Below are 13,043 nucleotides of genomic sequence, written 5' to 3'. Positions count from 1 at the left end.
TCTGGTCAGTGGCATTACAGCCTACTCTTGTATTAAATTCCAACTGTCAAGGTTATTTTAACATGCATGCTGGATCTCAGTTTTCAGTACCATCCGAAATACTATGTTGTCCCTTGCCAGGCACTCTGTCCTACACCACTAACAAGGGGGGAACCACTTACTGGGACTAGTGTACATGTTGGAATGCATGTCAAAGACCCCGTGACATTTGGAATTTCACACTGCCCAAAGAAATCAACAGGTAACTCCACTCCTTGTCACCTACAAACAGGGAATAAAACCACACCTCGATTATATGACAGATCTAATGTGCACACTTAATAAATCATTCTGCCACCTCCTCCCCGGAATTTCGAGCACAAATAAAACAAGAAGTAAGTAAAATATTTTATTACAGCTGTATAATTATCTGGTTATATTAAAAATATATATATCACTATTCAGCACCCAAAAACATAGTTGACAATCACATATAGTCACAGATCATGAGGCTTCAATCACATATACAGTCACAGACCCTGAGGCTTCAATCACATATAGTCACAGATCGTGAGGCTTCAATCACATATACAGTCACAGACCCTGAGGCTTCAATCACATATAGTCACAGATCGTGAGGCTTCAATCACATATATACGGTAGTCACAGAGGCATCAATCACATATATACGATAGTCAATCACATATATACGATAGTCACAGAGGTGTCAATCACATATATACGGTAGTCACAGAGGCGTCAATCACATATATATGGTAGTCACAGAGGCGTCAATCACATATGTAGTCACAGATCGTGAGGCTTCAATCACATATAAAGTAACAGACCATGAGGCTTCAATCAAATATAATAACAGATCGTGAGGCTTCAATCACATATATAGTTACAGATCGTGAGGCTTCAATCACAAAAATCCAGATCAGTATATTAAAATCCCATCACAAATTACATGACTTGATCTTTAGGAATATCAAAACTAAAATATAATTTGTTTATTTACATTAAGATGACAATATAATGTCTGAATACAAAATACATTTGATATGTAAATTATAATAGTTGTCTTTTACATGATAGTAAATTATAATAGTTGTTTTTTACATACATGATATGTAAATTATAATAGTTGTCTTTTACATGATATGTAAATTATAATAGTTGTCTTTTACACATGATCTATTATTTTATATCTACAATCTTATATTTGTCATTATTGCACCATTGTATCATTAGTATTACATCATAGGGGGTTTTCCCCCCACTAGTAGGGGGTTTCCCCACCAACATATGTACATCATAAAACAGTTTATCTTGGGTACAGATTTCCCACAAACCCAAATAGTTTATCTGGCGTAAAGGAATTCCCACAATCCCAAACAGTTTATCTGGGGTAAAAGATTTCCCACAATCAAAAACAGTTTATCTGGGGTAAAGGATTTCCCACAATCACAAACAGTTTGTCTGGGGTAAAGGAATTCCCACAATCACAAACAGTTTATCTGTGGTAAAGGATTTCCCACAATCACAAACAGTTTATCTGGGGTAAAGGAATTCCCACAATCACAAACAGTTTATCTGGGGTAAAGGATTTCCCACAATCACAAACAGTTTATCTGAGGTAAAGGAATTCCCACAATCACAAACAGTTTATCTGGGGTAAAGGATTTCCCACAATCACAAACAGTTTGTCTGGGGTAAAGGAATTCCCACAATCACAAACAGTTTATCTGGGGTAAAGGATTTCCCACAATCACAAACAGTTTATCTGGGGTAAAGGATTTCCCACAATCACAAACAGTTTGTCTGGGGTAAAGGAATTCCCACAAACAGTTTATCTGGGGTAAAGGAATTCCCACAGACACAAACAGTTTATCTGGGGTAAAGGAATTCCCACAATCACAAACAGTTTATCTGGCATAAAGGTTTTCCCATAAATCCCATGTACATGAGAACAGTTTATCTGGAATGTGTACTGGTATATACATGTAGATGTGTCAGATCACAATTTGTACCAACAAGTCATGGCTAGCACCTGGGGGTCACTTTAACTTTGTCATAAGACAACAACACATGCATGTGCAAGATTTCATCAGAGAAAAACCCATGTATGTGCAATATGTCATCAGTGAAAAACACATGTGCATCAGAGAACAACATATGTATGTGCAATATGTCATCAAAGGACAACACATACATGTGCAATATGTCATCAGAGAACAACATATGTATGTGCAATATGTCATCAGAGGACAACACATGCATGTGCAATATGTCACCAGAGGACAACACATGCATGTGCAATATGTCATCAGAGAACAACATATGTATGTGCAATATGTCATCAGAGGACAACACATGCATGTGCAATATGTTTGGTATAAAAGATTATAGTCTATTATAAACCTGTAACGGTAAATCTCTTTGATCTTTGGGGTATATTCTATGCCCGGAATAACATGCGGTCTAAAAATCGGGGGAGGTTTTGGATATATACAGGGAAATTTGGGGTTATTCTTCTGAAAGTTTTTCATTAAACCTGTATACGGGTTATTCTTCCAGGGTAGGTTTTTTTTCCCATAAGAAAACATGATATAAGGTTTTTCTTGTGGGAATTCTGGGATATTTATAAGCATGATAAAGTCCTCGACTTCGGTTATACTGGGGAAGAAAGACTGAAGAAAATAACCCGAGAGAAAGAAAAACCGAGGCCGGCAGGCCGAGGTTTTTCGGTCGAGGGTTAATTCTGAAGTCTTTCTTCCCCAGCATAACCGAAGTCGAGGACTTTATCCTACACGTAGTTTGGTTTCTAACCATACCAGGGTTTGACTAGATCAGTATTCTAATGGACCAGGGTATGTCTAGAGCAGCGTTCTAAAGGTCCAGGGTATGTCTAGAGCAGTGTTCTAACCATCCAGGTTTATCTAGAGCAGTGTTCTAATGTCACTGGCTTTGACTAGAGCAGTGTTCTAATGGACCAGTGTTTGACTAGATCAGTGTTCTAATGGACCAAGGTATGTCTAGAGCATATAATTTACATATATTTATCATATCTCAGCTATGTTTTATTTCATATCTCCCTTCTCTTTCTTTTGAAAGATCGACTATTATCTGATGTCTCTGTATTTTCTGTTTGTAGATGACCAAATATTTCTTGTCCTTGTTTCACTATTCTCATTAGTTTCACTGTCTGATCGGACTTCATCTTTAGTTTCTCCTCTGAATTTAATAATTGTATCTTTAATTCATCAACTTCTTCATTCTTGATCTCCAAACGCCTGCGAAGTTTAGCTATCTCAGAATCTAAAATATACGTACATTTTGAGTTTAATCAGTTGGAGGAGTTCAATATGAACGAAACTAGTCACTAAAAATTGTGATAACTGGACAAATCGCCTGTAAAATTAAAGTAGATAAAGTATTTCTATGTTTACGGTAGATAAATACATAAATAAAAAATAAGGGAACGAAGAACTTGGGTTTTGTTTCGTCCACCTTGGTTACATAGTTGCCATAAGTTTAAAATCACGCATAATTAATTAAAAATGCATGTAAATAAAGTGTTATTCATTCATCCTGTTCTGAACATTCACATTATAATATTCAATTTGTTTTTTTAATGCAGAAATTGACGTCAATACAAGACCGACTGTAGTTTGTGATCTCAGACTTTCAGTGTCGCAAATCAGCAGCTTACGACTAATTATGTAATGGCATTATACAACTGATCTAACTGACAAGAGTCATGACAATAAGATAATCGATTTAACTGACAAGAGTCATGACATTATACAACTGATCAAACCAACAAGAGTCGTGGCATTATACAACTGTTCTGACTGACAAGAATCATGACATTATACAACCGACCTAACTGACAAGTCATGACATTACAACCGATCTAAATGACATGAGTCATGACATTATACAACTGTTCTGACTGACAAGAGTCATGACATTATACAACTGTTCTGACTGACAAGAATCGTGACACTATACAACCGTTCTAACTAACAAGAGTCATGACATAGTGGAGGCATTGACAAAAAATAAACACAGAAATAATCCTACATGTACCTGCTGTTCGAATCTTGTGAATCAAAGCCACTTCTCGTTTCCTAAACTGTACTTTATACGCCACAACTTTACTGCTCAGATTATTCGGCTCCTCCTTCAACTTGAATATCTGTTTTTTTAATTCCGCTGTCATATTTTTCTCGTATTTTAGTTGTTGATCTAAACTGTCTCTTTCATACCGTATGTCTTTCAACCTATTTTGGAGAGAATTTGTTGTTTCTAAAAGGATGTTTTTGTCTTTCAATACTTGATTATATTTATTTTTCTGGACATTAAAAGCTTTCTTTTGCGGTAGCATTTTAGCCTTCAAATCACAGATCATCTTTTTAGAACATTCTGCGACTGTTGATACTTGTTTTTTCAATATCAAATTTTTACTTTTTTCCTCGGCTAAAAATTTTTCTAAATCATCTTTCTCCATGATCAGACCTGTTTTACAATAATTCAGTTTAATTTTCTCTTCCTCAATGTCTGATATTTTTGTTCTCAGTTCTTGAATTTTATTCACTAAAAGGCTTTCTCTATTCTGAACCTTCTTCTTCAACATGCTGGTCTGGTTAGCAAGTTTTTTATTCACAACCGATATCTGGTTGTTTAATACAATTTTTGTCTGCTGTAGTTTCATTTTTAAAGTAGATATTTCTTTAAGAAGTTGATTTGTTTGGTTGTCTTCTCCGGTTGCATCCATTTCACCATCATCAAAATATAATTTAGGAATGACATCTGGTCTGGTACATACTTTCCGACAGCTTGGACATGTTCCTGTAATATGAATAATCAACCATCAACCATATTAAAACATTTAAGGCTCACAAGGAAAAGAGAGAGAGAGAGAGAGAGAGAGAGAGAGAGAAATGGGGTTTAAGTCCACCCGACACAAACTAGGTCATTTCGGGACTAACACACGGTTCAATTTTATTTCAATAATTCGCTTGCGCGTAGGGGTCTTTAGCAGTGGGAGGAAACCGGAGGACCCGGAGAAAACCCACGAGGTCGAACAGGCGACCCTACTCCTTGCCACGTACAACCGGGGAATCGAAACCCCGCCAGTTGACTCAATGACCGACCGTATGATACAGCGTGTGCGTGCTAACCATTCGGCCATCCAACCTCCCGTTGCAAGGAAAAGAAAGCAGATTTATTTTATTATATTTGTTTAAGAAAATAAAATGAGGTTGAAAGTCCTACTGTTCTGCTCCAAATTGGGCTAATGAAGATAGGCATACAGTGTGCTAAATCATATCAAGGGATCTTTTAGGCGCACGCCAACATGTACACAGGACCTCAGTTTTTTGTCCCATCCGAATGATTAGACAGCTGTCGTTGTCAGGCCCTCCGGTATCTGGATGAACTTTCTCGAACACCCGACCTCCAGGCTAACGAACCATTGTCTTACCCAGATATTAAGGTGGTAAATGAGGTCTGTACTTCTTAGGCCTAGGTATACCTGCGCAGCATAGGCCTTTGTATGCGAAAGAGACAAAAATGGGGTCAACTTATACTCAACACAAACTAGGTCATTTCGGGACTAACATATGGTTCAATTTTATTTCAATGAAACACCATGCCAGTTGACTCATTGACAGACCTTACGATACAACGCGCACATGCTAACCATTCAGTCATGGATCAATTTCAATAATTCGCTTGCACATAGGGGTCTTTAATTAGCACTGGGAAGAAACCGGAAGACCCGGAGAAAACCCACAAGGTTGGAAACGCTACCCTACTCCTTGTCACTTACAACCAGGGAATCGAAACAACGCCAGTTGACTCAATGACAGACCTTATGATACAACGCGCACACGCTAACTATTCAGCCATCCAGTTAGACATTGGTTCAATAGAGAGTGAGAGAGAGAGAGAGAGAGAGAGTAGGTCATTTCGGGACTAACACATTGTTCAATTTTATTTCAATAATTCGCTTGCGCGTAGGGGTCTTTAGCAGTTGGAGGAAACCGGAGGACCCAGAGAAAACCCACGAGGTTGGACAGGCGACCCTACTCCTTGTCACGTACAACCGAGGATTCGAAACCATGCCAGTCGACTCAATGACAGACTTTATGATACAGCACGCGCACGCTAACCATTCAGCCACCCAACCCCCCCCCCCCCCATTGGTTCAATAACTTCCTCGGCAATCACAAGGGATTGAATCCGGGACCTCCTCGTTAGTGAATCACATGCAGACAAACATACCTGATCTCTCTATCCAGGGCATCAAACAAGCCTCGTGAAATGTATGACCACAAGGTGTCGCTGCTATATTAACGCTATCTTTATTCTCCAATAAATACGAACAAATACAACACTGTACTCTCATCATGATTGGTTATTCACGTTTCCGTGGTTACTGGTTATCTGAAATAAAATATTTATATAAATGTAGAATGGTAGTTCTCAACCTTTTTTTTTTTTGTCAACAGCACCTCTTGTAACACATGAAAAAAAACAGCGGCTACCAGGCAGGATACGCCCACATTTTCGAAAGTGATTTTTCCTACAATCAAGGGTCATAATTCAGGAAATTAGAATTCGATATGCGCAAATATCGAAAGGAACCAAGATCTTTGGGTTATAAGTATACATTTCAAGTTTAAACCAAATCCGATAAAAATTGTGACCTCTACAGTGTTCACAAGCTAAAAACATGATTTTTCGTACAATCAGGGGCCATGCCAATATCGAAAGGAACCGAGATCTTAGGGTGATAAACCTATATTTCAAGTTTCATTGAAATCGGATAAAAATTGTGACCTGTAGACTGTTCACAAACAATTGTGGACGGACGGACAGGGGCGACGACAATATACTTCCACATGAAAATGTGGGCGTATAAAAACGACACACCTGGCTAGAAAAATACAACTGTAGAACCACTGATGTAGATGGATCTCATTTGATGATATTGGGAGAATACTCTTCGGAACGTCGCCCAAATAAATTAGTAATATGTGTTATAGTTTACTGCGCCATTGTGTCCATTTCTAGTTGCTAAAGAATAGTGGTTTAGCTCCTAAAAATGAAATGAAATGGGGTTTAACGTCCTACTGTTCTGCTCCTATACTGGGCTAATGAAGACGGGCATACGCCATACAGTGTGCTATGAGGGAAATTTTGCCCGGACAGCGGCACTACGGCCTACTCTTATATCGAATTCCAACTGTCAAGGGATCTTTTACGTGCATGCCAATGTGTTCACGGGACCTCGGTTTTTCGTCTCATCTAAATGACTAGACAGCTGTCCTTGTCAGGCTCTCCGTCCTGCATCACTGACAAGGGGGAACCTTGCCGGAAAATCTGGATAAACTTTCTCGGGCCAAGGCAGGGATCGAACACCCGACCTCCAGGCTAGCGAGCCAGCGTCTTACCCACTTAGTCACCATGATCCCCCAGAAAGAACAAGGCCTATACTATATATTATCTTGAGACATGCAGGGTCGCGAGATGAGGTTTCTTATCTGGTTAAACCTCTATTTCATTGTATTTTATTTGGAATCCATGTTATCCATTACTAAACATGTACTACCCAACTCGTTGACACCTGGAGATTGTTAAATTTGATGAGAAACTTTCTGGATTGATGAATCAAAGTTATTCATGATTGTATATACAGTACATGTATGTAGATGTTTATACGTTCAGGTTGATTTATTTCACACAGTTAATGACTACTACTAATGCAAATGCCTCGAGACTATAACCCAGGTATCATTTAATCTTATGTATCTAGCACTAATTTCTTTCACATTCGTTTAATATCAAATCTTTGTTTAAAAATTCGTAAAAATCATTTAAAATCACCAAAAATCATCTAATTTGTACTTGTGTCCAGTTTAAAGCTGACTGATTAATTTTGATAACGATTGTCCAATTTACAAGTATTTAATTTCCTGACCACTGTTCAAAAATTAATCATTATACATCATTAATTAATTGGGTTGTTTATTTTTTAACAGTGATTGAAAAAATAAACACTTGTAAACTGGACACTCATTATCAAAATTGAATGGTCAGATTGAAACTGGACAGAAGTACAAATTAAACGATTTATGGTGATTTTAAACAGTTTTTACAAATTTTTAAACAAAGATTGGATATTAAATGAATGTGAAAGAAATTAGTGCTAGATACACAAGATTAAATGATACCTGGGTCACAGTGAGCTAGTAGAGAGAGAGACAAATGGGGGTTAACATCAACTCGAAACAAACTAGGTCATTTCGGGACTAACACATGGTTCAATTTTATTTCAATAATTCGCTTGCACGTAGGGGTCTTTAGCAGCGGGAGGAAACCGGAGGTCCGGGAGAAAACCCACGAGGTGGGACAGGCGACCCTACTCCTTGTCACGTACAACCGGGAAATCGAAACCATGCCAATTGTCTCCATAACAGCCTTTAAGATACAATGCGCATGCGCTAACCATTCGGCCATCCAACTCCCTCACCTTCTAGTTACTCTGTGTAACATGACCGACCATTATAAGTTCACACGCATTCTACGACTATGTACGTGCCTTTTACTCATTTTAAGCTTTTGCATACTATTTTATTTAGGCTACCCATTTATACTAAAATAGGAAATACATTATCTTTTATCCAAAATAATTCCAACACCTTAAAGGAGCTAAATCGCTAATATTTGGGACCTAGAAATTGAAAAAAAAATAGGTCGCAACGCATATAATAATGAAATATGAATGTATATAAACTGATTTACATTCAATCGCCAGAAGTCTCATGTGAATGGCAATCTTTAGCTTCTGGTTTTTCCAGTCTACACCAATGGTATTTATTGCGCATGCTCTCCAGATAAGAATATAGCGTCACCATTTGACATGACTTGTGGAATATGTCTAGCCCTGAGTCCCTTGTTCCAAATGGCGCTGAAACGCCAATGGTAAAATGTATATTTTGTCTTAACTATTGCATATCAGAAGCTCATCTTTCCCTTGTAAGATTACAAGACCAATGTTGATTTGAAGTGACAAATAATTTGTGTTTTCAATGTCGAAGATTTTTGATGATATTGAGTTAGAGACTTAGCTACTTTAAATTTAACTATTTTGCTAATTCTTCAAAAAAATGTTCTCGAATTTTATTTGCATGAGGAAAAAAAAGGTTCATATTGTGAGATAATTAACTCATGGCATGGCAATGTTTAGTAGTTCATTTAGGATTCAGGAACGGCCTCTGATCTGACCACGTCCTTATAATAAGTTATACATGTAGCTGCAATATGAAAACACCACACGCCCAACCCCTGTTCTAAGGCTATTTTTGAACTAACTAATGTCATCCCTTTTTTTCGTTGGTGATATAACAGCCTCGCGATTATTCACTGCTGATCATGGGCAGGGCTGGGGCCATTACATTGCCAATGTAATTAATTACATTACCATTACTTTTTAAATGTAATCATTACAATTATTTTCTCATTTTTAGCAATGTAATTAATTACCATTACCCATAACATTGAAAGTAATTAATTACCATTATCACCCAATAATACATTCTACAGTAGATATCGCTTGTGTAATATATTTCATAATCTACTGGTCAGTTGAAAAGGAACTACTTTTTATATTTTCAAAGAACAGTTCATTTCTTATTAAAAGTAACTTTTTTAAATTTAAAATGAACTATTGTTATTCAATTGACCTTGATGGAAGCACTGGGTCAATATAAAGGACTTTGCAATAGTTGAATTGCTGTCAAAAAATGATGTATCACTACACCCTAATGTTCAGTAAAAGTGAAATCTACAGCAAAGAATTATATTTATCTATTTGTGCATGTAAGAAGGGATTGGGTGATAAATAAAATCTCCTACTCGTCTTTTTTGATATCAAAATTTTTTGTTACTTTATCAACTTGTGTTGATATTTTTTGATATCAAAAAAGACGGGTAGGAGATTCTCTATTTACCCATTTCATTATGAGTATATAAATAAAAAAAAAAAAACATTTTTCATAGAAATTATAAAGACAACCTTATTTTTCTGCAATGAAGCGCCTCCAAATCAAACTCGATAATAATTCTTGATTCACACTAATAGATATTGTGTATGAATTGTTATTTCTATATGTTATAATTAACTTTATTTTTTTAAAAGTGACTTTATAAATTTTTTTAATAAATCCAAATAGTTTTTCTATAATATATTGTATAATAACTGGTAAATTATTCACCATGACTCTAAAACAAAATATATATTTGTTTTATATTAAGTATGAAGCCTAACCATAAAATGATGAGATACTTGAAGGCCATTGTTTGGTTTGTCACTTGTTACCTTGAGATTAAGATTAAAGTGTAGTAAGACTATTGTCTTTAAATCTAACTGATTGATTGATTGACTATATGATTGCCTGCAAATTAGCACTAAGTTTTGATTACAATATACATCTATTCAGAAATCCACTTTTTAGGTTACATGTCTAAAAAAGAATCTTACATGTACATAAACAAATTATAAAAAAAATGTTAATGCTTTCTTATTATAATTTGTTAAAACTGATCTAAATCTTTTTAAAAAGTTATAATGAATTGGATTGGTGTCAGTTACACTTAATTTACTTCTTTGATGCTTTACAATTTGAGGCCAGTTATATTGGAAATATCTATTTGTGCCATAAAATGTAATTGAAAAGTAATTGACCATTACATGATTTTTGGAATGTAATTAATTACATTTCCATTACTTTTAAAATCTTCCATTACTCATTACATGGCCATGTAATGATTACATTCCATTACCATTACCCCAGCCCTGATCATAGGCTGCTACATGTAATTATAGGCTGTCAATTTTCAAACGGCAAGCTACACATTTGATTTATACTATGATGAATAGAATACTATCTTAGTATCTAGGCCTACATTTCTGATTTCTACTTCTACATATATTTTGTGTAAGAACTGAAACCTACAGAGTCTACCTAACCCTACACCAACAATACAAGGAACGTAAACCCTAATTAAATTTCTTTTGGTTTAATACGGCCACAGATTTCCCCAATCGTAGACGTCAATTCATCATAATATTTACCTTTCGTAACAAGTGAATTATCTTAATGTGCTAATCTCTATCTACCGTATTACTTCCGGTTGGACATCCTTGACCCCAATGACCCTGCAAGCGTTTCATCCAATGTAAAGTTGAGGTACATTAAATGGCTACAGATCACTAATGATTTCCCCATTGACTTTAATGTTAATTCTTGTCTCTTAGACCGGCTCTAACCTTTTCCCATATTTTCGTTGGGTAGAACGCTTTCTACCACAGATGGAGCAACATGTGGCAACCTCTGCCCAAAAGCGCTTATGAGGTTCATCAGGGAAAACTTGAGATACACAAACTGGAAGTAGAGAGCAACAAAGGCAATTTTCCACCCTACATTTCAACCTAACCAAGCTCTTAACTCTTGTATCCTTCCGCCTCAAAATCATGAATATTCAATAAAACCTGGCAGAAAATGTATATTCAAACCTACTGCTAATTGATACAGGCCCATAGCTAGCAAAGCCCCTCCCCACCACGCAAAAAGTTCTGTGAAAAAATTGTCGACCATAAAAACACCCCTGAGAACACTTCCTGCTCCGACGTTGCTATGAGCTAGTTACGGCCCTGAATTGATATCAAAATGGTTCTTTTCTAACCATGGGTGTGGTTTCCCCACCAGTGAGGACAGGGGGCCTGGCAAGGACAGTGTGTATTGGAATTTGATATAAGAGTAGGCTATATAGCGTCGCTGTCATGCCATTAAAATTCCCCTGCTCGTAGTTATAGCCAGGGCTGGGTTAAAGCGTTAATAGAATTACCGTAACTGAATTAACGCGTTAATTAATAATAACCTGTGACGTCATATAAGCATATTCGGATAGAAAATCATTATACAGACCCAAAACATTATTTAGAGACAACAGTGCCATCGTCACTTTAGTTACACGTCCCGGGTCGAAATAACTTGGTCTCCAGTCTCCGACTTGGATTCAAGGGTCAAGGTTAAAGGCTCCAAATTCAATTTGTTTTTAAACATTTTCCCACCAAAATACCACCTATATTCTGGATATGAAATCGAGAATAAAAATAATGATCAAGAATAAGTTTAATTAGTTCAACAGGATTTTTGGACGTGGTTTCCCCTTGTCAGCCCTTGACGGAGGGCTGACAGTGACTCCTGTTTACTTGTTCGGATGGGACGAAAAACTGAGGTCCTGTGTATAAATAGACATGCATGTAAAAGATCCCTTAGAAATTGGAATTCGATCTAAAAGTAGGCCATAGTGCTGCTGCCCGGGCAAAATTTCTTTGATCTCTGATAGCACATTGCATGGCATATTCCCATCTTCATTAGCCCAGCCGGAGCAGAACAGTAGGACGTTAAACCTCACTTCGTTTTATTTCAATGTTATTAACATGAATGAGGACAGTTGTTTAATGATTTTTAATACATGTAGATTGATACAATCACAGGCATAGATGACATCAAAATAAGTTCTGACCCTGAATTCACAAAGCATTCTCAGACCTAAATTAAGAATTTACTCAACTTTCAATCACTGTTTATGAGAAATATCTTTGATCCAGAAACACAAAACTTTGCAAATAGTTTCTTATTAATGTATTTGATACATTAAAACAAGGAAAGTTTTATACAGGGCTATATTTTAGTCAAAATGAGGCGAACAATTTTGAGTAAATTCTTAACTTAAGTCTGAAAATTGTTGTGATCTCGGGGCCTGATTCTATTAATGATACATTATATAAGATTTAGATAAAGAGCTGACCATTTTTGCTATAATTGTTTAAAGATACATTATATATGTAAGATTCAGATAAGGAGCTGGAAATTTCTCGCTATAAAAAGTTCAAAAATAGATAATGAAAAATGAATATATTGAAAACTGAATTCAAATTACTTTCTTCTGGGTGAAGTTATGACTGTTTGAGAGAGAGAGAA

At 36.4% G+C, this 13,043-nt stretch overlaps 1 protein-coding gene across 3 annotated transcripts; it reads right to left on the bottom strand.

Annotated features, from left to right (window-relative positions):
• Positions 1–380: 380 nt before the first annotated feature.
• Positions 381–12,185, bottom strand: LOC126827268 (E3 ubiquitin-protein ligase TRAIP). 3 transcript variants are annotated; one of them, XM_050556548.2, is made up of 4 exons: positions 11,982–12,185; positions 6,274–6,435; positions 4,075–4,836; positions 381–3,300 (listed from the first exon to the last, which is right to left on the bottom strand). In XM_050556548.2, the coding sequence occupies exons 2-4, from the start codon at positions 6,398–6,400 to the stop codon at positions 3,068–3,070; spliced, it is 1,122 nt and encodes a 373-aa protein (XP_050412505.1). In that variant the 5' UTR covers positions 6,401–6,435; positions 11,982–12,185; the 3' UTR covers positions 381–3,067. The 3 variants fall into 3 exon arrangements, with proteins under 3 accessions (XP_050412505.1, XP_050412503.1, XP_050412504.1); XM_050556546.2 differs by lacking the exon at positions 11,982–12,185 and adding an exon at positions 11,129–11,434; XM_050556547.2 differs by lacking the exon at positions 11,982–12,185 and adding an exon at positions 8,797–8,907.
• Between the last annotated feature and the right edge of the window lie 858 nt (positions 12,186–13,043).

Source organism: Patella vulgata, chromosome 7, assembly GCF_932274485.2.
Source record: "Patella vulgata chromosome 7, xgPatVulg1.2, whole genome shotgun sequence".
Lineage (NCBI taxonomy): Eukaryota > Metazoa > Mollusca > Gastropoda > Patellidae > Patella > Patella vulgata.
The sequence above is the reverse complement of the archived record's forward strand: the minus strand, read 5'-3'. Positions and strand labels throughout refer to the sequence as shown.